Source organism: Neomonachus schauinslandi, chromosome 15 (genome assembly GCF_002201575.2).
Source record: "Neomonachus schauinslandi chromosome 15, ASM220157v2, whole genome shotgun sequence".
Lineage (NCBI taxonomy): Eukaryota > Metazoa > Chordata > Mammalia > Carnivora > Phocidae > Neomonachus > Neomonachus schauinslandi.
In genome coordinates, this window is record NC_058417.1 from 11,236,339 (window position 1) to 11,263,438 (window position 27,100).

Consider the following 27,100-nt stretch of genomic DNA (forward strand, 5'->3'; position numbering starts at 1 on the left):
GTGTTCAGTGACCTTATGTTGACAGCTTTCAATCAGCCACCAAGGGAGTGTTTACACCACAGGAATCAGCAAACGCCACCGATCAGGCTGGATTTATTGATTTTCTAGACCAGTGCCATCCAATAGAAACAGAATGTAAACCACATACGTGATTTCAAATTTGTGAGTAGCCAGATTTGAAACAGTAACAGGAAACAGGTGAAATTAAAGTGTATTTTATTTAACCCAGTATGTCCAAAATATTGTCATTTCAACACGTAATCAATATAAAGTAACTAAGGATATATTTTACATTCTTTTTTTTCATACTAACTTCAAATTCTAGTGTGTATTTGACACTTTAAAGCACATCTCAATTCAAACCAGCCACATTTCAAGTGTTCAACAGCCAAACTGTCCAGTGGCTGCCATATTGGACAGCACAGGTCTAGATTTAAGAAATCAGTAGAGAAAATAATGCGGATTAAATTTAATAGTAGTGCTGAGGCTGAGAAATTTCAATCCAATTAACATAGTTTGTTCCAACGATGAGAAATCAGTAGGCCATGTACCAGATTTAATGACAGACTTATCGAGAAAAGAGTAGTGTAGCAGGCTCAACAGTGACCCCCAAAGGTTTCAGGTCCTAATCCTTGGAATTTGAACATTTTTTTCCACTTTGCAGATGTGAGTAAAGATCGGTACATGGGCAGATTATTTTTGATCATCCTGGTAGGCCCTAAATCCAATCACTAGTGTCCTATGAGGGACAAGCAGAAGGGGACTTGGTACACACAGAAGAGGCAGCCATGTGGCCACGGAGGCAGAGACAGGAGTTATGGGGCCACAATCAAGGAACGTCAACAGCCACCAGAAGCTTTCAGAGGCAAGGACTAGAGCCTCCAGAAGGAGCATGGTTTCGATCATGATCTCAGCCCAGCGATCGTAGTTTTGGATTTCAGACCTCCAAACTGTGAGAAAATAAATTTCTGATGTTTTAGCCACCAAGTTTGTGGTAATTTGTTACAGGAGCCCTGGAAAACTATAATCAGCAATGGGATACAACTCCATTTGCCATATCACGGTTGAGTTACAACCACAGGTAGGCTACAAATAAAAGAATCTATCAAAAAGATCAACAAAAGCATCCTGTGAGGAACACTTGGCTATACAGAACTTTAATAACAAAGAGTGTCCCGTGTATTTTATCATTCGTAATTTCTGTGCTACACATCTTTTACGCCGGCACAATTTATAACAGCTGTGTGAGAGACCTATACCTGGTCTGTCTTGTATCCTCAGCACCCAGCGCAGAGCCTGGCACACAGTAGGACACTCTTATTTTTGAATGAAGGGGACTTTGGGCCTCAACTTCCCCCAGCCAATAGGATCGGAGGAACGGGATGGGCTCCCCAGGAAGGCAGGGCTAGTGCCAGATGTTGCTAGAGCACCTACTGTGTGCAAGACTGGGGTGGGGGCAGAGTCAGATTCAGGGAGTCAGGTACAGAACCCCCACAGGCTTAGGGACTACTCAGAAAATTAGTTTAGTCCAGAGATGGGGTGCTGTTGAACCGCTGGGCAGAGACTGGAGCCAATGATGCAGCAGAAGCTACCAGGGCTAGAGCCCCCTGCCCCAGCCTCTCCGGTCTCTCATTCCTGCAAAGGGCCTCTTTGGGACTAGGAAGAGCCCAGGTGTGACTCCATCACAGCTATTGTAGAGCTGCAGCTCCCCAGCCCTCCATGGGAGCCCCCCATTCCATGCCTGAGTCAGGGGCCTGGGCACAGAGTGGGAGGTGCCCCCCTCTGCCATGGAGTCTGGACGACTTTGAGCAAGTTACCTTCCCTTTCAGCTCCAGTGTCTCCTCTCGGGGGCAACCGTGACCCAGTCTACCCCCGCAGGCCCAACTAGCCACAGACCGTACCGTAGGCTCTCCCCCATTGCCCTTCATATCCTGTCACCAATTTCCAGGACTGAGCCCTAGCCGGTCACTTGCTCCCTCTAGATTTTCTCTTCTCCTCTCTGAAATGGGCAGTTAAGTGACTTGCTGCCAGGTTTCCACAGCAAGAATTGGCCAGACTGGCTTGGGCACTGGAAGTCAATGAGGGAGACTCCAAACCCAAGCTGACCAGAATCTGGCAGCCAGGTTTGGGACCTGGAGGGACTAAAAACCCTCTGGGCTCCAACCCCAGTCCACACAAACACATCTGCCTGACACGTGTCTAACTGTACCCCACAACTCTATATACACATCTTGAAAACAGGGACCAGAAGACTTCTGCTCACTGATGAAGCCACAGTGAGGGCTCAGCCAGAATATAGTAGGAACTCAAGAATTTGTTTAATGAGCAAAACCACTTGCTTATCTTTTACAAAGGCCAGGCTCTCCCTGACTTTGCTCACCCTGTCCCTCCTTCACTGGCACATAGCCTGTCTGATCACGCCCAGCGGGGGGAAGGGCTTCGAAAACTCAGCAGGGTGTGATCCTGGCTCCTGTAGGCCCATGGCATCCTGGGCACCTGGACACATGGTCCATCCTCCTGGGAGTGGGTGAGAGCACAGCAGGCAGAGGGCAAGTTCACCTTCGGCCCTCAGCCCTATTATCTCCCGGGAGGGCCTCCCTGGTGGGCAATGAACTCTGTCTGGCCTCCCCAGCCTGGGTTCAGGGTTAAGAAAATAACGGGATTAAGGAAGCACCAAAGGCAAGTCCTCTCTTATAACAGTATTGGACAACTGTTTCAAAATATATTAGATTTGGTTTTTATTGTAGAGCACACATATCAGGGCAAAGTGCTGCACACACAACTACAAATCATTTTTGGGAAAAAAGGTGTAAAAAAAATAAAACTGCAACTGCTTTAGTTATGCAGTCCTGACTTGAATCCACGCTGGCAAAGGAGTTCTGGGCCCTGAGAGGGGCTTCTTGATGGTGGCTGCCCTAGATTTCTGCAGCCTCAGGCCTGGGCCTCTGTAAGACAAGGCCCCCTGGGGTGGTGGCAGCCTGGGGACTGGGAAGGCCTCTGCTCTCAGCAGGCCTGGGTCTCGGCCATGGCTGGCAAGGAGACATTCCTAATGAATCTAGATCATCAAAACTTTGCAACCTTCAAGGATCTGAGTAGGTGGGAACTGCCAAAAACTTTATCTTCTTCCTTTTATCACTTCTTCAAAACCCCTTCCCCAGCTCCCACGCCCCTGAAGCAGAGGAGGCGCCAGCCCAGTCTGCAGCCCTGAGCTCTGGCCTTGGATGCATGCTACAGGCAGACAGAGGGAGTGGACAGGCACCTTCCTATGGGGATGACATGGAGAGAAGGCTCACGCTGGCCAACGTAGGAGAAAGGAAAGGGTTAGGAAGAAGTCAGGAGACCAAAGGAAAAAATAAAAACTCAAAAACAAAAGAAAACAAAAACCCTACCACACACCACAACAATTTTCCATACCCCAAATGCTAGACTTGGAAGGACACCAGTCCCTCTAGCTAGAAACAATTCCTAAAACTGCCCCAACATGGTAAGTCTAACTGTTGCGTACAATCACACGCATATGCTTGAAAGAAGCAACCCAGCGAAGAGGCGTGCTCCTGGCAAGAAAGGTCAGGACCACTGTAGCCAGCCCCTCAGCAGCTCAGGGACCTGTGCGCAAAGCAGGCCAATGGGCGTGAAGAAAGCCCAGGGGCTCAGCCAGTAACTTTGGGGTGGCAGAGGACTGTTTAAACCTCCACCCAGTCATCCTGAACAACTCTGCTGGAGGAGGAAGAGGGTATTTGCGTGAGCTTCCAGGGCCTGGAGAATGGGTGAGAGGTGGGAGGACAGCAGGCCTCCTGCAGAGCCAACAAGGGACATGAGACCTCAACCCAGCACGCAGACATGGGGGAGGGAGGAGAAGGGGCAGAAGACTGAACTTCACTTACAACATGGAGGAAGATTTACATTTAAAGCAAAACAAGAATTTTCCTAACCAAAACACTTTGCTGCTCTTAAATAAACCCAGTCTGACACGGCCCCACTTGAGGACAGCTACCCCCCCCACCTCTACTGGCCACTCCAGCGTGAGCTTCTGTCCCCTATAGATGCCAACAGCCTTTCCATTTTGTAGGAAAACCAAGAACATGAGAATCAGGTCCCAGCCAGTGCTGTTCTTCAGCCTTAACAGGCAACAAACCCGAGGAAAAAATGTAAAGATAAAAAAACAAAAACCAAAGAAAAACACACTAAACAAAAAACCGACAGGAACAGAAGGAAGGGGCAGCTCCGTGAGGATTAACCAGAGTTCCCAGGAGGCGCGGCAAGCCTCAGTGCCTCCGCATCTTCACCTTTCGGGCGGGGCTGCCTGCCGCCTCCGAGCAGTCCTCCCCAGACTCATAGGACTTGCGCCAGTAGTTCTCGGAGCTGAAGCTACTCCTCCGACGGTGTGTGGGCAGCAGCACTGAACGCCGGTTCTCTTCCTTGTCCATTTCCAGGATCCGAGGCCTGCAAGGGAAGGGGTGGATGGAAGCGTCCCTCACCACTCGTGGGCCGGCGCACTCCAGCTCGGCCGTTCTCCGGCAGGGGCGGCAAGGGCGGATGTACTGGCATCAGCTCTTTGCCCACTAAGTGCAATGGCCACGTCTAGTCTTTAAAACACCTCCCAATTACCCTGGGGGGTCTGCCTGGCTGAGTCCAGTACCCCAGGACACTGCCAAGGCGGCCGGGCAGGAGGCCCCTCCCACCCCCAGCACAGCCTCAAGGCCCTGCACCGTCCTGCCATCACCTCCACTTCTCAGTCCTCTTTTCCGTCCCCGCGCTCTGCCCACCCCTCATCTGCTCACGAACTCCACTAGCCCCTGACCAGCAGGCTCTTCCAGCCTCAGAGCTTCAGCCCAAGTACCTCTTGCCTAGATGGGCCTTCACGTACTGCTTTCCTCATCCTTCTCATCTCAGCTTAAACACTTCCCGGAAATCCTCCCCAACCCTTCTGAAATGAGCGCCTGGCCTGCTATCTTCCATGTCCCGAGCGTCCCTCCTAACATATAAGTATAACCCACAAGAGTATTTGTCTGGGTGGACTGAACGAGGCAAGTCACAGGAAGCCCATAAAGCCTTCCCACTTGTCAGAATCTCGTCTCAAGCCCCGCTCTCTGGGGGTGCAGGCAGCTGGCGACGGGTTAGGAGGAATGGCCACCAATGCCACTGACCGGCAGCAGACGTTAAGGCTTGGAAAGGTAGTCAAGGCCCGGCTCCGAACCACCCACCCCAGGCTTCCCCCACCCATTGTACCCTGCAGCCATGGGGCTGCTCTGCTGGCCTTCGTTGAAGGTCCCTAAGCTGAGCACCTGTGGGCAGCATCAGGGTCCGCCTTGCGATGGGACCGCTTGGGTTTCAGAGCAGGGTCTCTGTTGTTTCCCGACAGACGATCTGAAGCATAGCTGGGTGGTAACACAGAGCTGCTCAGGGACTTTGTTTCCAACCGGGGTGCGTCTAATCTCGTCCTGCAAAGGAAACATGTGTGGGGTCAACCAGTGGGCCTCTGGGGAGGGTGTGGGCCCCATCAGACCAATTCTCTGGCCAGGGAGAGGGGAGCCAGCAGTCTCTGTTCTGTGCCTCAGTTTCCTCATGGTTCAACTAGGTCTGGCTGACTCGCAAAGACCCACCTTCTTAAGTTGAGGCTTAGGAGTAGGAACAGGAACATTTCTATTTGGAGACCTCTAGTGATAGGGATCTGCTGCACCAGGGGAAAGATCCAGGGCTCTCTCTCAGCTGGACAAGCAGCCCCACTCACCCTACTTCGGCCCAGAGGTTCTCCAGGGGCTTCTATTCCACCTGCCAGAGTACTGAGGGCCCCATAATACTCCAGCAGATGCCTTCATCCTTCCTGAAATATCAAGACAGGAAAGAAGGTTCCCCTGGTCCAGGCCTACAAAAGGGAAGAGAGACTCTCCTACTCTCTCACACGGGAATGCTAAGGCTGTGGCAGAGCCAGGAAAGCCCAGGCCCAACTCAACATTCACACACTTGGCTCTGATCCCACCACAGCCACCTGGCAGCCTCTGCTGGTTACAGGATGCTAATCAAGTCAAGGCCAAAAGGCTTTTGAAGGCAAAATCCCCACCGAACAGTAGGCGTTGAGTTTTAAGGAACACACTGCCCAGTAAAGGGAAAACATGCAAGTATGGACGGGGGAGAGGGAGAAGGTGAGCAGGGAGGTAGTCCAAGGCCATTGATCGGAGTCCTTTATGAAGCCAGGCCAGGAGGAAGCTAGCCTGGGAAACCTCAAAGCCCCGAGGCTTCTTGTGTGATACAGAGAAGGCTGACAAGTCAGGCTGGAGGCAGCAAGGGGGCAGGAGAGAAGCGTGGGGTGGGGAGTGATGGGGACACATCTGGCAGAAGGCCCTGAAGGCACCCTTCCCAAAGGCAGCTATGCACAAAACAGTCACTTGGTTCTGAGGAAGGTGCTGTGGTCAGAGCAGAGCAACCTCACAAGAACACTGCAGGGAAGACAGCAGGAGAGAAATCCGAGAGCTGCCCTGGCCTAAGCCACGTGGTATTCTTGGTAACAACTGCATGCAAACCTCACAGGTCCCTCTACCTACCCCGGCCCCCCCCCCCCCCGACTGGCTGACCTGCTGTAAACAGATGGGGAAAACTAGGTCCCAAAGGTTACGGGTCCTGGAAGTCGTGGCAGAAAGGTTTAAGCCCAGGTGAGACTCCAACCAAGCCTAACAAGCAGTAACCCAGGGCTCTGACCCTGGGCAGGGGTTTTTCTCATGTACCCAGCAGGGGGCGCCTTCTAGCTGGAAACCAAAGTTCTAACACCCTCAGGCCCAAAGTGGTGGGCAGACCAGCAGGGCAACTTCCCCTGCCTGTTTGCTTTGGCCTTATGGCCACAGGAGCATTAGAATGGTCAGCTGTACAGACTGGCCTGCCAGTCTCGGCCTCCACTCTGGGCCCTCCAGGCTCAGGGAACCAGGACCTCCCTAGCAGCAAAAGGAAGATCCAGCCGTAATGGTGCCACTTAGAATCCAAGCTAGTTTCCACCCTTTTCTGGGCCTATTTCTCCACCTAAGCAAAGTAGGAAGAAGTGTGGCTGGTCCTAGGGCCTCTTTGAGTTCTAAGGGTCTAGAAATCCAATGGTGTCCTTCAAGGCTAGGAGTTTTTTTTTTGTTTTTAGATTTTTTGGCGGGGGGGGGGGGGGGGTGCCTGGGTGGCTCAGCCAGTTAAGCATTTGCCTTCGGCTCAGGTCATGATTCCAGGGTCCTGGGATCGAGCCCCACATCAGGCTCCCTGCTCGGCAGAGAATCTGCTACTTCCTCTGCCCTGCTCACAATTGCTGTTTCTCTCTCTCCCAAAAATAAAATCTTTAAAAAAAAAAAAAAAGTTAAAAAAATATTTTTAAAAAAGATTTATTTATTTGAGAGGGGGAGGGGAAGAGGGGAGGGAGGGAGAGAAGCAGACTCCCTGCTGAGCAGGAAGCCAGACACAATTCCAGGACCCTGAGAGGATGACCTGAGCTGAAGGCACACATTTAACCGACTGAGCCACCCAGGTGCCCCTCAAGGCTAGGATTGAGAGGCGTATCAGGAAGAGGTGGTGCTAAGCAACACCCAGACACAAGGGTGGGAATTAGAAATCACTGGAGCCCAAGGACCTCTTCATTACCAGGCCAGGCCTCATCCCCCCACCCCAATCCTTCCTGGCTGAGAGGTCCAGGTGGCGGGAGAGCAGACTAAGTAAGACATCAAGACATCAGCTGTTAAGCTTGGCTGAGAGGCCTCCAAGGCTGTGAAGACTTACGGAGGAAAGCCGCAGCCCGCCCCCCACCCCCCCCGCCAGCACGGTGGAGCTAACGCCAATGCTAAGACCGCACAGGTACCAGGAGCACACACTCAGGGCAGGAAAAATGCGGCAGGACGAAGCAGCCCCACTGAAGCCCTGGCGGGCAGGACCTGGCAGCCTGCAGTTGTTACCTCAGATGACTGACAGACGGCAAGAGAACCAAGAGCACAGCCACCAAGGGAGAGCCTGGGTGGCCCAGGCACTTCTGGGGCTGCAAAACATTGAGCACATCCTGCCACGCAGGCAGAGCGCTGGCACACACTGATCCCTGGAGGGGATTCCACCCCCCCCGCCCTTCTTGAGCAGCCAGCCTGGGCAGTGGTGGTGGCCCCCCATCATGGGGGTAGGGCCACTGGAGAGGCTAGGTAGACAGGTGGAACCAGCTGAGACTAGACAGGCCAAGGACACGGACTGGCTCTACTTCTCTCCAACTGCCTGAAGGAGGGGAAGGGTGTTCTGCACGAGACAGTTCCACTGCCATCAGGAGGCAGCCCTCAAGAGAAGGGATGATCAGAGGTGACCCTACTAAAAACCCTGTCTCTTGTACCCACTTTGGGGGCAGTATAAGCCCTGGATCCCCAAAGTGCTCCTAACACATCCCCTGGGGCTGTTACAAGTACATCTCAGAACAGCTAGAGAAGTTCCTGCCCTCCCTCCACTTCCAAAAAGCTACGATGCTGCAGGAAGCCAGGCTAGAGCAAGATCCCAAACCCAGTGCCCACTGACAGCTTAATTTCTGAGAACACCCCTCTTAAAAGGCAGCTAACTTCCAAGGAGCATGCTAGGCCCCTCAAGGTTCAGCAAAGAGATTCATAAACTTGGAAGTCAGGAAGTTCTAGCACTAAGGGCTGGGCCTGGGCCTCCTTAGGTGGCAAGAGGAACAGACACCTGCCTCACAGATCTTAGTTAATATCCAGGGATTACAACAAGGCACCCCAGGTATGCGAGGTCACCCACGGTGTCAGGACAGCCCCCAGGACAAAGCAGGGTTTGGGCACAGATCCTGGGGAAGCCAAAACAAAGGGAGAATGACTAAGCATTAATATTAACACATTAACATGTGACCTGAGGGTGAAGGGAGGGAGATGACCATCCCAGGAGCTCTCCTCATGTTCCTTTATCACTCACTGAATCCTCTAATCCTCCAGAGAAGCTGCTGAGGAGGATTATTTCCACTGTAAGGATGGGAAGCCATGCTATACTGGAGACCAAATCACTGGCCTAAGTCACACAGCTACTATCCCATGATGGCCTCTGAAGCCCAGGTGGGCTCTCTGTTCTGCAACAGTGCAGACTGCTGTCCAGGCAGACCAGGAACCAGTCTGCACCTCGAGCCAACCATCCCACAACTCCTGGCTCCACCCTCACACCAAGCACCCTTGTGCTTGCAAAGCCTGACTTTCAAGATGGAGCAGAGAAGCAGTGCGGCAGGCCTGTCTGAGCACCCCTTATCTACTGAGTGACCTAGGCCTCTAGGCCTAAGCTCCAGCACCTGAGTGTCAGATTCCCACAAGGCGCAGATAGTACCGTTGTCTCTCCTGCAACATTACCCACCCCCCTCCTTACACCACTCCCCAGCTTCCACCAAACTCCCTCCAACATCACACCTCGCTGCCTGCAAGACAGTTCTGACTGTAGCAGGCTTCTACACTGGTCTCAGGAGAGCCTGAAAAGCACATGAGGGGTATAACCCAAAGAGAGGGCACCCCAAGCCCATGGTCCTAGCAGGGCTTCCAGAAGACCTCCATACCCAGGCCTGCACGATAACCAGGCCCCAAGGGCCTCTCCAACTCGTTCAGCCTGATTACCAACATGTCGTACCACATACGTGTAACCCAGAGCTCCACAGATGATAGCCAGACAACAGGGCCAGCATCATGGGTGCCTAGGAATCCCCCGTTCAGGCCTGGTAAGGTACTGATATCCTCCATGACACCAAGCGGCCAGACAACAAGCTTGTTTTCTTTGGCCTGGGCCAGTGAACAACCTATCTCCAGGTTTCGCTTTCCTCTCACTCGCTGTGCCTGTACTCACACCTTACCTCGACTGGACAGCACCCTTCCTCATCCCCTGCCCGACTCATCAAATTCAGAGAACAAATATGGGGAGGAAGGACCTAGGAGAAGCAGGCACGACATTCTTGAATTTAACCATCCCTAGCACCACCACTGCCCCAATTTATAGGTGAGAACACAGGGCTCAGGTAACCAACTTGTCTTCAGTGAAGACAGGGCAAAGCCAGGCCAGGAGCTTAAACCAGTTTCATCCCCAGGTGGTCTTACTGCTCCCCCATTCCTTGTGCAGGGTAAATGCACATGGACACACTCACTGGACCAGGAAACAAAGGTAGGCTAATCCTTGGCCCAGGGGACGAGAATCATGGAGACAGAAGCAGTGTCTCAGGCCGAGTCAGGGAAACCAAGAGCTGGCCACCCCTGCCCCCCCCGAGGGATGAAGCCCAGAATGCACCCTCCATTCTCACCCTCTGCTCATACACACACAGCCTCATACTTGGGTTACTCTGCTTTCAGGAACAGTCTCCCCCTGACCCCTTGGAATCCCCTGGTCTGAAGGACCAAATAAGCCATTTAACTCAGCCTCTTACAAAGTCTCTCTCATGCAAATCCCTCACCCCACTGCTTTCTGGCACGCACCAGCCTTGGTTAACATTTGGCAAATGAACCTCTAGCTGCTCTTCCCAGCTTCAACCCACTAAGCTGAGCTCACTTAACCAAAGCAAAGAAATGGACTATTAACACTGCCTCGAACCACTTTATCTACTAGAGAGGTTAGCCATGCAGGAATACAACATTTCGTAGGCAGACCTAGGGCAGCCCTGGGTGCCTCCTGAAGACCAAGGGATTGAACGCCCTGGCCAACTGAAGGCCCTGAAGGCCCACAAGCCATCTCCTGATGATCAAGAGTTGATCCAAGACTTCCTTCCCACACCTCCCCTCAACTACAGAGCTCCTCTACACTTCACGCCTTCTAGCCTTTGAGCTTACCGGTTTTTTGGTTTTAAGAATTTTTAATTAATTTAATTATTTTTAAGATTTTATTTGTCGGAAAGACAGAGAGTAAGCACAAAAAGGGGGAACGGGAGGCAGAAGGAGAAGCTGGCTCCCCGAGTAGCAAGGAGCCCGATACGGGACTCGATCCCAGGACCCCGGGATCATGACCTGAGCCGAAGGCAGACGCTTAACCGACTGAGCCAGCCAGGCATCCCAAGAATTATCATTTAATTGAAAGAGAGAACAAGCATGGGGAGGGGCAGAGAGAGAGAAGCAGACTCCCACTTTAGCTGGGAGCCCAACGCAAGGCTCAATCCCAGGAGCCTGGGATCATGACCTGAGCCGAAGGCAGACGCTTAACCGACTGCGTCACCCAGGCATCCTGGGCTTACCATTTCTGCCTGGCCAGCAATTTCCAGCTCAGGAGCCAGATCTACCAATCCTGTCCGAACCCACCACCAACCCCCACCAAGCTGGATGTAATTTTTAAATTTTTGTTTCTTGTTGCTGTTGTTGTTTGCTAGGCTCCAGCAGATACACTTTGTGCTTTTAAGACAGTGTTTACTCTGCTTGTGTTGTTCTGGCATGCAAAATGCCCACCTGTTACATACCAGCAGACCCACGGTCAAGGTCTTACTCAGCCATTTACTGGTTGTGACCCCAAAGAGATTATAACACTAAGCTGCAGCCCAAGGATTCCACTCATGGGGAAACTCTCAGGTGGTCACTCCCAGCCTCCCAGTCCTCCCTGTGAGACACAATGGTGCCACACACATGAAGACTCAGCACCAACCACATTCAAAGGTGCCACATTCTGTTGAATCAAAAAGCACTTGGCGGCCACCCACCCATTTCCCCCCATGAGGCGCTTGGAAGGACAGTCCCAGCTCTGACTGACCAGAGCTCGTGACAGAGCCACCCAAGCCCTCCCACAACAGCCTGTACAATTTTTATCCAAACTTAAGAGAAGGCAGGACTGGCTCCATACCCTCTGCCTATGAGGAGCAGGGCCAGACTCAATGCCTAGATGCCACCCGTCTAGATGCAGCCTCACCAGCAAGCAAGTCAGCCAGGTACCTGTCAAGGCCACATCCTTGATGTCTGGGTAGTGCCTGGGCCAGGATGCTCGCTTTTTCATCCTGTCACCAGCTTGTCCTTTTCCAAGACAAGCCCATACAGCTACTCTGGAGCTGCTCCTCATTCACCTGTGTTGTCCTCCTCTGATACCTCCTCTGGGCCAGGCCTCAATGCTGGGCCTGACTGAACAGGGTCCCCGCCCCCACAGAATGCAGATTTGGAAATTCACGATGGCAAATATACACTATATATAACAATTTAAAGGGGGAGGGAGTATACTGAGAAGGCTACAAGTATGTGTGTGATGCTTTTCGCGAGTCAAAACGGTCAACACCTGAGCCTTGACGGATAACGAAGTCAACCAACTTTCACTGTACGTATGTGGGTCATTTGCAGGGTAGGATGTGGAGGATAAGATGAACATGTTAGATGGGAAAACATTCCCAACAGAGGCTACACTGCTGCAAGGATGCAAGTCCATGGATCACACTCGGAGCTGCAAGTACTTTAATGTAAGTGTGGAGTACAAGACAACAAGGAAAACGCCAAAAGGCTAGGCTGGATGGACAGGCAAAGCCCAACAAGGAGCCTGCCTTTTATCCTGGGCCTCTCATCTGGTAACCTGAGTTGTCTCCCTACAGCTGGGCAGTACTGGCTGAGGGCCATCCTCCCACTCCTCTCCAGCCCCCTCATACCAAAGCTCTGTGCTTCTGTTCTCTAGCCCAGTCTGTGGTTAGCTCCTGAGCCCATTCAAGTCAAAAGGTCAAAGAGCATCAGTTACCTACCAACAGTCATTCTCCAAGGTCAGAGCCTGGCTGGCCAAAGAGCTTCTGGGGGGACCTGGGTAACAGTGTAGGCTCCTAGCTCCACTGAGAAGCATCCGACCCAGCCAGCCTGGGAAGTCAAGTAAGGGAGCCACCATTGAAGAGGAAGGAAATAGCTGGAAGAATGACCTGACACTCCTCCAGCTTTGGCCACTTCATTTGTGCCTCCAGTCAAGATTTCCCTGGGATAAGCTATTTTGAGAGGCTTGCCGGGCACCTGGGAAGCTGCTGCTCTGGTTTTATATCCCTCTAGGAGCTCCTCTCCAAGCTCCTGGTCTAGGTGGGCCACTTGGCCTTGGTTAAGTTGGAAGTGCCAGTATAGCCCAGGAAGAAATGACTGGGGAGAAGAGGCGAGAAGGGAGCTACACTCTGGGCTGTATCACTTCCGTGTTCTGGGTTTTGGCCTGTGCTGGGAACCACAGGAAAGAAAGTAGAAAGGCAGATAAAAACCCTTCTTCTGATGAATTCTGGGAATATTCTTAGGCTAGAGGTGAGACGCTGCCAGCTCCTAATGGACCCCTGTCTCAGCTCCCACATGTGCCTGGTGCTCAGCCTGCACACCAGGACTGTCCTTCAGGTCATTGCATTTCCATTCTATGCAGGTACAACAGACACTCCAAGTTTTGACTTGACAAAGTGGCAGAGCCATGCCAAAGAGATTTCATCCACCACGTAATTTTGGAGTTCTGGACCCAAAAGGCCAAGATGCTCAAGTTACAGACTGAAGTTAAAAAGTTGGCAAGCCAAAAATAAGGATGTACTTAAAAAAAGAAGAGAGAACTCCTAATGGCCAAAGCTGGAATAACTGGAGCATAAAACAAATACCCCATAAATCCATATTGATGTTAAGTAAACAACTAAAGAAAAATACACAAATGAAGAAGAAGAAACAAAATGTCTTTGTAGAAGAATTCCAAATAACTTGGGTGGTGACTCCCCACTCCTTATGCCTGGGCTGCACATAGCAACTTCCCTCCTAAGGCAGGGAAAAGAGTAACTTTAGCCTGCAGAAGGTAACCCACAAACACAGCTACTTCCTTCCTAAGGCAGGGGAAATAGTAACTTTAGAGTGCAGAAGGTAACCAACAAACACAAGCTCAGCCACGTGTTCATGGTCAACATCAACAGTGAGAAATCCTGTGCCCTGGATAGGACTGAAGAGAAGGGGGCTTTACCTCTGTGGTCTTCTTCCCGCAAACCCCAAACCCCAGTAGAACCATGAGAAAAATGTCAAATTCCAATGGAGAGATACTCTACAAAATACCTGACCACTTACGTGTTATCATGAATAAGGCAAGTCTGAAAAACTGTCACAACTACACGTAATGTGGGGTCCTGGAACAGAGTAAGTATGTTAGAAGAGACTAAGGAAAGGTGCATAAATACTGACTTAATAATAATGTATCAATATTGCTTTCTTAACTGTAACAAACATATCTTATTAATATTAAGACATTAAGATCGGGGAAGTGGTATGCCCAGTACATGGAAACTGTACTATCTTTACAATTTTCTGCAAATCTAAAGCTATTCTAAAAATAATGTTTATTTAAATTAAAAAAAAAAAGAAAAAGAAAAGAGGGCAAGCTATAGGACATTGTGCTCCAGCCTAGGGGTGGGGGGGAGGGGTCCAGGCACTGGTTCTGCTCTCCCGACATCTATACGACCCTGGACAATCATCTAGCCTCTTGGGACTCCACTCTAAAGACAAGCTCGTCTTGACCCAGCATCTGTTTGGCTCAGTCCATTCACTCCATGAGCAGAAAACCAGAAGTGCCGAAGAGGCCAGGTCTGGTGATGTCGGTCAGTACATCCCTGACTCCCTGGCCAGTGAGGAGAGACAGCCACAAGCTATGCCACTGCTGAACACTGCAGCCTAACCTCCCACCTTCGTTTCCTCTTCTCACTCCCTGCTCCTCCCAGAAGTGAAAACCCAGGCGTTTTTAAAGCAGGCTGCTAAGGCGCAGTCTAAAAATAATCAGCAAGATCACATGTGACAAATCAGAACCAAAGAGATGGGGAAAGAGAGAGGGGGAAGGAAGGTCTGGAAGAGGGGTCCCCAAACCTTGTCTCAAGACTGTGTCCATAAACACTGGGAGCATGTGCTTTGGCTCAGCCCCCAACTCCCTAAACAGACACAGAACTTAATTTTCCAATGAAGGAAAGACAAAACAGCTTTTTCCTCAAAGAATTAAAATCAAAAAGTATGAGACCTGATAGGCTTTTCTCTCCCAGGCTTCATGCTGCTATGCTATTGATACAGAGGAGCCAAGTTCTAAGGGAATCCAGACCTACATCTCCAGACAGTCCTGCAGGTGCCAGACACCGGGGCACTTACTTCCTGAGGATGATGACCGCTCTGCGCTCCTTGATGTCCTGAGGCCGTATGCAGTGAGTGATTTCATCAGCAGCATATCCACTGAAAATAAACACAGAGCATATGAGCTTGGAAAGTGAACAGACAACCAAAGTTCCTATAGGGTAAAGAGAGAGAAATATGGTCCAGGTCTTAAGGCCACCTCTGCCCTGTTATTTTGAGAGGTTCAAGGATCTACATGGAAAGGGAAATCACCTGTGAAGCTCTAGGACGCTCCACTCAAGGAAAAAACCTGGGATGAGGCAAAGGCAGGCTTGAAGGCAGAAACCACAGCAGCAATCTCTCCACACAAGCCAAGAGCCCTTCTTTTTTTTTTTTTTTAAAGATTTTATTTATTTATTTGACAGAGAAAGACACAGCGAGAGAGGGAACACAAACGGGGAGTGGGAGAGGGAGAAGCAGACTCCCCGCCGAGCAGGGAGCCCGATGCGGGACTCGATCCAGGGACTCCAGGATCATGACCTGAGCCGAAGGCAGTCGCCTAACCAACTGAGCCACCCAGGCGCCCAAGAGCCCTTCTTTTATAGGGCCCCCAAGAAGGCACACCTTTAGTCACTCTGCAGGCAGCCAGAGTGACTGAGGCCAGACCTTGGTAAGAAGACAAGAACTGCATCTCCTCCTCTTCTTCCTTCCCTGCCCCCGCCCCCCTTCAGCACGAAGAGAAAGCCAAGGCAGACACTGACAGCCCTGAGTCACCAGAGAGAACTAAGGCTGCAACGTTCAATTTGTCTACTTGAAAACAAGCCTTCAAAAACCTCCATTTGGGGGGATCCAAAAATCTTGAAGACAGCTGTGTTTGGGCTATTTTAAGAATTCCCATCACACTCAAATATCTATTTATTTTCATCAAGTTACACAATTTAAAAAACTGCTTAGACCAATGAATGTGGGTAGATGACTGTCCTCTTCACAGCTAACATCTTTCCAATTTGAAACTCTGGAAGCAAACTCAGCATCCTGAGCCTCCTCACATGCCCTCACCAGGAGCATGGCACCCAAGAGGTACTCGCACCCCAAGTTCCTCCACTGAGCCAAGGCAGGGCTCTACACAGCCAGACACAGGCTCAGCCACAGGCGCAGTGGGAGGCGCACACCTCAGCCTTGTCTTGCTCAGCTTTTCCCTGGCCACCCCTGGACCACAAATCTTCCTCTCCACAGCTGCTCATCAGCTCCCTTCTCAAGGACAGCTATAAAGACACCCATGTGACCGTTAGAAACACTGCAGGCCTGGGAGGAACACCTCAAAATGGCCAGGCTGCCCCAATGTGGGCAAGAACTAGAAGCAAGACAAATAAAAAATAAGAAGTCCAAGAGAGAAACCCCTCTGATTTGAGGCCATGCTGGGAGAGACAGAACCTTTACTTTATTATCATTTTTAAAAGATTTTATTTCTGAGAGACACACACACCACTCATGCGAGCATGCACGCACACACAAGCAGGGTGAGTGGCAAGCAGAGGGAGCGGCAGGCAGAGGGAGAAGCAGGCTCCCTGCCGAGCAAGGAGCCTGGTGTGGGACTCAATCCCAGGACTCTGGGATCATGACCTGAGCCGAAGGCAGACCCTTAACCGACTGATCCACCCAGGCAACCCCAGAACCTTTACTTTAAAGATTTCCTCTCTGAGCTGCTCCTAGACCAGAGGTTTTCAGTTTTCTCTGGGAACATCAGTCCTAGAAGAGACTATGGACAAACGTCCACAACCAGATCAATGTGGAAAATATTGAAGTTTAAAAAAGCATGACTATATTAAGGGATCTGAGAATTACTACAGCAAAAGAATCTTTTTCTTTAATGGAGTACTGACCAAAGAAACTTTTCTCAAATAACACGTATTCGTATCTGTAGACCTACAGTGAGAAATGCCACACAGAGATAAGAGCTCTGAGTTGGAAGAGACCTGAGTGAGAACCCGAGTTTTGTCGCCTACTAGCGTCGTGACCTTAGGGAAGTCATTTGCTGGGGGACTAAACCTGTTTCTTCATCTGTAATAAGGACAGTAGTAGATTTGGAGTGTTCACTTTGTTATGCTTCACAACTTACGTATTCCTTTATGACCACTAACGATAAGGTTTTGTATTTATTTGAGAGAGACAGACGCCACGCACACAGATGCACAAGAGTGGGGGGGGGTGGGCAGCAGATAGAGAGAATCCCAAGCAGACTGCACTGAGCAGAGTCCAACACAGAGCTCGATCTCACAACCCTGAGATCATGACCTGAGCTGATACCAAGAGTCAGACACTTAACCTACTGAGCCACCCAGGTGCACCAATGGTAAGATTTTAAAAAGGGGGACACTGTCTCTTCCCTTGTAGGCAGAATTAGAGTTCTATGACTACATGGTTAGCACCCCTGGAACCTGTAGGGCTTTTGTGAGAATTAAGTTAGATAATAATACAGTGTGCCTGACACAGCATTCCCATTTACTAAGCACAGGACAGAAGCCAGAGGGCCCTGGACCACCGCGGGTCAAGCTACAGATTTGGGTTCAGTACCTGCCAAGGAAATGTGATCTGGGTTCCTCCTGCAGGCATCTGCCAGCAGAAGAGGCCTCATGGGCCCCATTCCCAGGGCCAATTCCAGAGCTCGTTCTAGGCTCTTGTCACTCCACAATGGGAGAATGCAGGTGTGGGGTGCAAGACAGTCCTGTATAAACACAGGACTTCCCCCAAAGAGCTAAGTCCAATTCCCAAAGGTAATCCAAGGCACTTTTTTTTTTTTTTTTTAAAGATTTTTTTTATTTGACAAGGACAGACACAGCGAGAGAGGGAACAAAGCAGGGGGAGTGGGGGAGGGAGAAGCAGGCTTTCCGCAGAGCAGGGAGCCAGATGCAGGGCTCGATCCCAAGACCCTGGGATCAAGACCTGAGCCGAAGGCAGATGCCCAACAACTGAGCCACCCAGGTGCCCCCCAAGGCATGTTTCTAAGGCCTGAACCTGCAGTACTAGCCCCAGGCAACCTTTCCTACTGTTACAAGTATTAATCGGTTTGACATGGCTATAGGCACCTCTGCCCTCACCTCCCATCTTCAACAAGGAACCACTTCCCTTAATGCAGAAAGAATAAACCCAGGGGCGCCTGGGTGGCTCAGTCGTTAAGCGTCTGCCTTCGGCTCAGGTCATGATCTCAGAGTCCTGGGATCGAGCCCCGCTTCGGGCTCCTCGCTCTGCGGGAGGCCTGCTTCTCCCTCTCCCACTCCCCCTGCTTGTGTTCCCTCTCTCGCTGTGTCTATCTCTGTCAAATGAATAAATAAAATCTTAAGGGAAAAAAAAAAAAAAGAAAGAATAAACCCAGACGTCTGTCAAACCTTAACTGCCCCCACCTCCCAAAGGGCTCCAGAATTCTGCCAGAGCCCAGGCCTCAGGAGAACTAGTGTGGAGGTAAGACCACATGGACCCCCAGGGGCGCCTGGGTGGCTCAGCCGTTGGGCGTCTGCCTTCGGCTCAGGTCATGATCCCAGGGTCCTGGGATCGAGCCCCGCATCGGGCTCCCTGCTCGGCGGGAAGCCTGCTTCTCCCACTCCCACTCCCCCTGCTTGTGTTCCCGCTCTCACTCTGTCTCTCTCTGTCAAATAAATAAATAAAATTAAAAAAAAAAAAAAAAAAAAGACCACACGGACCCCCAGAAATGGCCGTGGCACTGAACACACTTGAACAGCTCATTAGTACTGGTCTTCTAGAACTTCCTGGCAGCTGTGACATAGCCCACTGACCCCTCCTCAGTATCTCAGTCTTCTCTGGGAGCAGGAGGCTCTAAGTCCTGGCCAAGGGAAGCTCTTCTGGCTAAACTTCAACAGAAAATCTCCAGCAGAGACCACAGAGGATTATTTACTGCTAAGAAACCTACTTACTACAAGAGAAACTGTCTGAAAGTCACAGTCTGCCAGCTTGAAACTTAATATGCCCTGGGTCCAGCCCTACCCTTGGCATGAAGAAAAGTTCCAGTGCCTCCTGCTCTTTGTTTTCACAGGGAAGGGAGAAGAGGAAATACTTCATGCTGGTCAGCCTCCTGCTCCCTGCCTGGGCTGAGTCCTTTCAAGTCCCCCCCACCCCACGTAGCAGTCACCAGCACGCCACAAACATCAAGAGTGACAGACCTGGCTCTGTCACCCAGTAGCACTATGGCTTTCAGTGACTCCTAAGAGTCTTTCTTCTCCCCAGAGAAGCTTTCCTCAAATCCCCCAGGCTGGGTTTCCCCCACACCACCCCCCCACCCCCCCCCCCCCACTACTATGTTTGGCCTTGTGGAAATTGTGTTTTCCCTGCAAGACAAAGTGCTGCAAAGGCTATTCATCTCTGCATTCAGTGGACACTAAATGAAATGTGTGTTGAGCTTAACTGTTCTGTTTCTACATCTACAAAACAGATCTCAAAGCAAATCCTTCCTCAGAGGATTAGGTGCAGGTTAAATGAAGAGTCTGAAAAAACTCTAAGGGACTGTGCAGGACTGTACATCTCTCCTCTAGGGGATAGTCTTGGAGACAGTGTTAAGGCACATTTCCAAGACAGCCACCATTCCCCATCCACTCTGTGCCCTGGCCAGGACAGAACAGAACCAGAGGTGGAGGGACCGGCCAAGATCACCAAGACTGCCTAACAGCCTCCCTTCAGCTACAGCTACCTGCTCTGGGCAGCCCCCATGAGCCTGCCTCATGCCTCTAATGGGCCTACAGGACTAAGAAACTTAGGCTTTGGGGAACAGCAGGCCAGCCACCTGGGCACAGGGGTGGGACTGTGAGCTCACACTCATTAGACCCAACCTTCCAAGATGACACACGGCCTAACTTTATGAGAAGTCCTGGGACTTTATGAATACAGAAGGAAGGTCAACCTGTTCCAGGTCCCAATTCTCTACACATCAAGGTATAATTAGAGAGTAGCTAAGCACAGAAAGCAGCTCATCTCCAGAGACCTCTTTTACCTAAACTTCAAGCATTCAACAGTGTGAAAGAAATTCCATCTTCGATAACAACTCTATGCCATCAATAGCCCATTTTGCGGAGGAAAACTAAGGCCCAGAGAGATTACGTTACTTACCCAAGGCCAAACATCTAAAGTGGTGACACTGGAAACCTAATCAAACTTTTTTTTTTTTTTAAGAATTTTTATTTATTTATTTGACAGAGAGAGCACAAGCAGGAGTAGCAGGTAGCGGGAGAGGGAGAAGCAGGATCCCCGATGAGCAAGAACCCAGATGTGGGACTCGATCCCAGCACCCTGGGATCATGACCTGAGCCAAAGGCAGTCGCTTAACCGACTGAGCCACCCCGGCACCCCTCTAATCAAACTCTTGATTTCAGTATCTATGTTATACTGGTTTTTGTTTTTTTGGTTGGGAGAGGGGATAGGTAATGAGTAGAGAGAAAAGCCCATCTGTATTTTTTGGTGACAAGGTCCAATCTATCCTGAGGACCTCGCTAGCCTTAGGAAAGGACATTCAATACCCACCACCCCCAAGGAAGAAGTCTGCAAAGATGAGCCCGTGCCCCCAGAGGGCTAGCACCGTATCTCAGTGATGGCTGCACACCAACTGCCCAGGCAAAAATGGCCAGCCAGCCCTGAAATTTGTATGGCCTATTTACTTTCTGCTTGCTCTGAGCGTCATGATTAAGACCATGGTTCACCTGCTAGCTTCCTTCCCTTTACTGCTTCTGCCTTCTTGTTAGGCCTGGCAGAACCCCAGTCCAGCCAATCCCCTTGGCCCAGAGCTCCTCCCGAGAACGCACAGCCCTGACTTCATCTTGAGGTTCCTCCCCCTCCCATGGAATCAGAAGACTGCACACAAGAGATGTGGCCCAGGACCTATCTGCCCTACTTTCCCAACTATTTTAAGCCAGAAAGCTAAATTTTGCTTTCAAACAGCTGAACAACATCAGCCCTTAACCCAGAACGGACAGAGATGCCCACTCCACCCAGTATCAGTTATTACCTAGAAGTTACAGGCTGCGCTCACCTCTGCGTGTCCCATGGCTGGGTAGTAACAGTCATTTCCAGACAGGTGGCTAAGGCCTGGGTCTCTGGGCATGTGGCCACCACAACCACAGACCACGTAGCAGTGATTAAAAGGAGCAGCAAGTAAGCAATTACTCTTGAGGTAATTATTCTAATTAATCCAACTAAAATGTGTTTTAATCTGCCCAGTCACCCTACAGAGAACAGAAGGAACGTGGAAAGAAGGAATATGAAGTGAAGGTAAAAAGATACTTATTTCCCTGGACTACAGCATTAAGAGGGGACCAACTGGGCTCAACATGGGAAGGTTACAAACACAACAACAAGAAAAAACACTGGATTTGGAAAGACCTTTAAAGCACTTCCAGAAGGGTCTGTGAGGCACTGCTCTAAATGCCCACATTTGGATACTGCTGAGTCAATGTTTGCCACATACTAATGTCTACACTGACAACTATTAAATATAAAACAGTATTCCTGCCATCTAGCCTTGGAACGGGTATAGACTCCACTGCTAACAACTGATGTCTGAGTCACATGAGAATTACTAAAAACCCTCCCCACCTTCAGAAAACCACTATTTTCACCAGCCCTGGTCTTCCAATCTGCAAATTTACAGCTCATCACTTCCAGGCTGGGATACATACCGGTAAGTGAAAGAAAGCATCCCCTCTTACCAGCTTGGGGAAGAGTCCAAGCAGCACTTAAAGAGAGGCACTACTAACAGGCAGGTGTTCGCCCACCTGCATACGAAGTAAACTGAGGGTACTAAGTGAGCAGGGGCTAGAAGATTAAAATTAGTGGGGGCATCCAGAACCCTAGAGCAGTGGCTCTCCACTGGAATGATTTTTGCAGCCCCGCTCTGGGATATCTGGCAATATTTGGACACATTTTTGGTCACCATAAAGGTGAAACTGCTATTTAGTGGACAAAGACCAGGGATGCTGCTAAACATTCTACAATGCACAGAGCAGCCCTTACAAAACAAAGAATCAGCCAGCCCAAAATGTCAATAGTACCACTATGGATAAGATCTGATCTAGTGCTTTCCCATGGCATGCCTCGCCAGAATCTCTACTTCAGGTCCAGGTTGAATCTGAGAACTAAAAACGAATTCCATCAGCCTCAAGTCAGCATCTACCTGCCACCCCCCACCCCCCCTTACCTATGGCTACTCACTGCTACTGCCACCAAAGCTTCTGTGTTCTCACTGCTAACTTCGTTGCCTGGCTAACTTCTAGTCACCCTTCAAGTTCTACCTTATTTCCTCCTAAAAATTTCTAACACTCCAAAAAGGGTCCCCCCACCTTCAAAGTATTCCTGCAGTTATTTTCCTGGGCTGTAACCGTCTGTGGCTTCCACTAGGCTGTGAACTCTATGAAGGGAAGAGCCACCATGCACGCTCCATCAAATCCCTAGCCCCTTCCCCAACAAGAGATCAAGGGATCATTAAATGGGTTGTGTATGAAAACAAATACCCATTTAAGCGCTGACCCCGTGCCAGGCTCTGTATAAAACACCAAATCATCACCATTAGTTCTAATAGGTTTTGGAAGTTGGCATCACCCCCACTTTACAGATGGGAAAGCGAGCTCAGAGAATGCCCACAAGGTCCCAAAGCAAATGACAGCCAAGCTAGAGTCAAAGCCTAGGGCAGCACTTTTTCAGGACACGGCTGAGCCTCCCACATTAACTCCCCAGCCAAGTCAGAATCCAGGAGTTGGAAAGAACTGGGAAAGCTTTAGGACTGTACTATTCCAAGGAAAAGATGAAGAGAATTTTCCTGATGATGCAATCCTGTTGATCACTAACAGACCTGCATTTTATGAACTTGAAACTTCTGCTCTTCAACACGGCGAGGTGGGGGATGGGGGAGGTAGGGGGGGTGTGCGCGCGCTGGTGGGAGGGAAAGCCTCAAAGTCACAAACTGCCTCTTATGATCACCCATTACACACCCAACCACTGCTAGACCTCCTCATGACAACCTTATAGACCTGTGACTATGTGGAAAATTAATATTCCCTTTAAGAGACTAAACGGCCTTTGTGTGAGATCCTTTTAGGATCAAGAGCCCTTCAACGAAGTCAGACACCAAACTGCCTTACACAGCAAGCCACTTGTGAGGGTCTGCCCTGGAAATCCCATCTTAAAGGACTCTACTACGACCTCAATCTGGGAGCACCACTTAGATCTGAGGGTAAGCTTGGAAGCCCAAATGACAAAGGGGCACCTGACAGATAAGTGGCCGTCTAAGTTTCGGATGCATAAGGAAGCCAAAGTACTGTTTCGGCTACCACTGACTTCCCAAGACCTTGGGATATCACAAGGCTCTGCTGCCACTCCCAGATACAGAAGCAGCCTTAGCTGTTAAACTCAAATGAGATCGATGACCTGCCTCATATTAAGAGAGTTCATATTAAGGAACCCGCTTCTCCGCAGGACCAGGGCCCATGGCATGGACTTCAGAGGTTAAGCTGTTCACAAAAACTCAGCATGTTCTGATCCTATACTAAAACTCGGTGGTCAAGCAAGCCGCTCTGTGCAGCTGCATTCTAGAGCTCCTAAGAGGTTTTGGAGATTACTGAAGTACAGTGCTAGGTTACTTGTTCTAGGGCTGGAAGGAGGCAGCCTCCTAGTAAGTTTTCTACTTCATATAAACAAAGGTGTTTCAGCAGAAAATCTTCTTGGGGGCCAGGGTACTGAGCGAATTCTCAGCAGGATCTGGGACCCAAAACAGGCCAAGAACCTAAATTCTGCGGCTGACGCAACTACAAAGCCAAATACCAGGTAAAAAGATCTGCTTTATTTGGTTTCATATGGCCCTGGTAACAGGTAACACATTCTTACAAAGGGCCAACAGGCTCTTCTGTAGCCAACAGGGGCTGAATTTTCAGAGTCTGCTACACTCTATTTCTGCCTCAACCACTAATCTGTTCAATTCCAGGGAAGTCACTCCCTGGGAAGTGTTGGGAAGAGAGAATGCGTATCTATTAAATACTCTCAGGGACCTTCCTCCATATTTTCTCAGTTAAGAAATCCTTACACGTCTTCCGTTTAAAAAAACAAACAAAAACACGAAAATGGCTCAGTTGGAAAGACTCTCAGATAAGAGTTCAACTTACTTTTTTAAAAACACAGATTTGGAAACAGAGACCCAGAAACGGAAAAGTGACTTGCTAAAATCACACACAGAACACAGACTCCTAAAATCTCAGCCTTCTAGAAAGATGCCTTTGTATCAATTCTTAGTCAAGCGTGTGTGATCACGCCAAACCTGCCCTCGGGATACAAAATTCTAGATTGGTTCCCTGACCCCTCCCTACTTTCTTACTACACGTGTTTTAAACACAGACCCCTTTCCCCCTCCCCCCACCGAAACCAGAATAATGGGTCAGAACTGCACAGCGCGAGCTCCTACTTGCTGCCGCCTCCTGGGTGAGGGTGGGCAGCTAAGGCAGCAGGATGCAGGGGCGCCCCCTCCTCCCAGGTGGGTTACCTGAGCACAGTCACGCTTCCCCGGCGCACCGGCAGAGAAAGCACAGGTTCCGACACCCGGATAGGCTTGAACTGGAACTTGCAGCCGAAGCAGAGCGCGGAGTCGCTGAAGAAGGACACGGACACGATGGGGCGCTCGAAGATGTGGATGGGGTCCACGTGAGACACGATGCAGCCGCCGGGCTGATAGTCGTTGATGACGGCGCTGTTGACGAAGCCCTCGGGGATGACGCGGTGCTCCACCAGCTTCTGGATCACCAGCTGGTGCACCCACTCGGGGATCTCGTCCACATCGCCCGGCGGGTAGAGGCGCTCCTGGCCAGGCCCGCGCTTCTGCAGCTGGGCGCCGTACGTGTAGCCCTCGCCGAAGAAGTACTTGTTGCGCAGCGGGGCCCGGTCCACCGTGTGCTCGTTGTACAGGCCCTTCTCGGCGCGAGACACCACCTCGTCGATGCGGGCCTCGATCTTGGCGCACTCGTCCTGGCTGAAGAGACGCATTTGGCGAATGCCGCTCTTCACCTTGCGCGCCTCCTCCTCCTTCTGCAGCTGCTGCTCCTCGTAGTCGCTGCGCTCGGGGTCCGAGTCCTCCTGGTACTTGCGCTTAGCCCCCGACACCGGGTAAGGCTCGGCAGCGGCGGCGGCAGCGGCGGCGGCGGCTACGGCGGCGGCGGCGGCGGCCGCTGCCTCTCGGCTGCTCGCCTTATAGTTATCCCGGGACGTCATGGACTTGAGCTTCTCACGCAGGTCCGTGTAACCGCTGGCGGCCGCCATGGCCCCCACGACGCTGCTCTAGGGTCCTCCGGGGCGGGAGGGGCGGCCGGGCATGGCTCTCGGAGGACGCGCCCCGGCGCCCCCGGAGAAATGGGGTTCCTCAGCGCCAGGCCCCCATGCGAGACCGGGGGACACGGCGTGGGGGGGGGGGCGTCGAGGGAACGGGCGCGGGGTCGGGCCTCAGGGGCGGCGGGTCATGCAGCGGTGGCGGCAACAGGGCTTCCTCCTCCTCCACCTTCTCCACGTCCCACGGAGCAAGGGCGCCGGCAGCGCCTCATGCCGCGAAGGGCCGCTACAGAAGACCGACCCGACTCCCAGCCAGACCCTCAGACGCCCGGCCCAGCCCGCACTTTAAAGCGCTCCTCACGACGTCACGGGCCGTTCGCCCGACGTCCGCCAGCGCCGCTCCTCAGCGGGCTCCTCAGCGCGCACGCGCAATGCCGCCGGCCACCGCGGCTCTGCGCGCAGCGGGCATGCGCGTGCGTGTAGGCCGGGTCAGCGGAGGCGCCCGCGCAAGCGCAGACGGGGACCGCACGGCGTCCGCCGCCCCTCCCCCACTCAATGAAGGGCTCCGAGGGAGCACCCTCAAATAGCAACCTGTCTCCTTGACGCGCCACCTCCGCGACCGAAGGGCTCCCTCCACAGGGGTGCGCTCACGCTGTCAACGCTATCGCGATGCTGCGTCACGGCATCGTCCAAATGCTCGAAAACGCCTCAGCCCTCAACGCGCAACCACCGGGGAACCGCCACAACCTAGGCTGCCCCGTCGCCGCCCCCTTTGGCGTTTCCAGTTCTTTCATTGGGTCACCGGCCACGCGCCGGGCGGGCCCAGGCGGGAGCTTCCGGAAGTTGGTTCGCATTCATGCCTGTCAATCAAGCGGTCGCCTTGGTTACTGCGTCCGTCACTTAATTAACTGCGTGGAGGGCGTCGAGGACCCCTGAAGGGTGAATGGGTGGCTATGGAAGTGCCCGAATGTGGACGCCAACGGAGAAAAGCCCTCAGACTGTTAGGAAACTTCTGAAACCAGCAGAAACTTCTCAAACTGCGGGGCCGAAAGCACCGGGTCCCAGCTCTAAGTCCAGACGGCGACGGCCGCAGAAGCTGGACTCGTTGAGGGGGCACCTCCCTGCCCCCCACCCCCGCCGCCTCCCCGCTGCCCGGAGTGGACGTTCCACGAGTCACGTCCCGGTGGCGGCGGGCGCGTGCGCAGCCGCGGGTCGCGCGGGGATTTGGCGTCGGTTTTCCTTCGGGTTAAAGATGGGTATAGGGGCTCCTCTTCGGAACGACGGAAGGAAACTCAGGGGGACGAGTAGGCTCACGGCGAAGGCAAAACTATAGCTAATCACTAGGGACAATTCCAGAGTTTTGAAGCAGTGCGGGTGGACAGGGTGGTGGCGCGGGCAAAGGCGTGGCGGTTCCGCGCAGGGGCGGGTCCCCAGCTACGGGTTTCTTCTCGAGAACCTCCCGGGGCTCTCAGGATCGAGTTCATCTGTTTTGCTTGGCGTTCAAAGCCTTTGTTTGAGACCCTTCGGGCCTCGCCTCCTCTCCCCTCTCCGCGAACTCTGAGCGCTAGCCTCGCTCAGACATACTCCCGTCACACCTCCTGGCCCTCGCCCAAGCTGTTTCTTCCTCTTGAAATGCCAGTTCCTTCCACCCATCTCCTTCATTTTGATTTTTTGAGGCTCAGCTCACTTCCCTAGCAGCCTTCCCAGATACTCACTGAAATGAAATGCATCTTTGGTTTCGTGATTTGGCCTTGGCATCTGCCTTCAGCCTCACCTCCCTGGCCATTTTGCTCCCCGCCCGT

General features: G+C 51.7%; 1 protein-coding gene across 1 annotated transcript; it reads right to left on the reverse strand.

Annotated features, from left to right (window-relative positions):
• Window positions 1-194: 194 nt before the first annotated feature.
• On the reverse strand, window positions 195-26,036 carry ALKBH5 (alkB homolog 5, RNA demethylase). Its single transcript, XM_021694700.2, has 4 exons — window positions 24,523-26,036; window positions 15,036-15,116; window positions 5,286-5,441; window positions 195-4,443 (listed from the first exon to the last, which is right to left on the reverse strand). Exons 1-4 carry the CDS (start codon window positions 25,290-25,292, stop codon window positions 4,266-4,268), a joined length of 1,185 nt encoding a protein of 394 aa, XP_021550375.1. The 5' UTR covers window positions 25,293-26,036; the 3' UTR covers window positions 195-4,265.
• Between the last annotated feature and the right edge of the window lie 1,064 nt (window positions 26,037-27,100).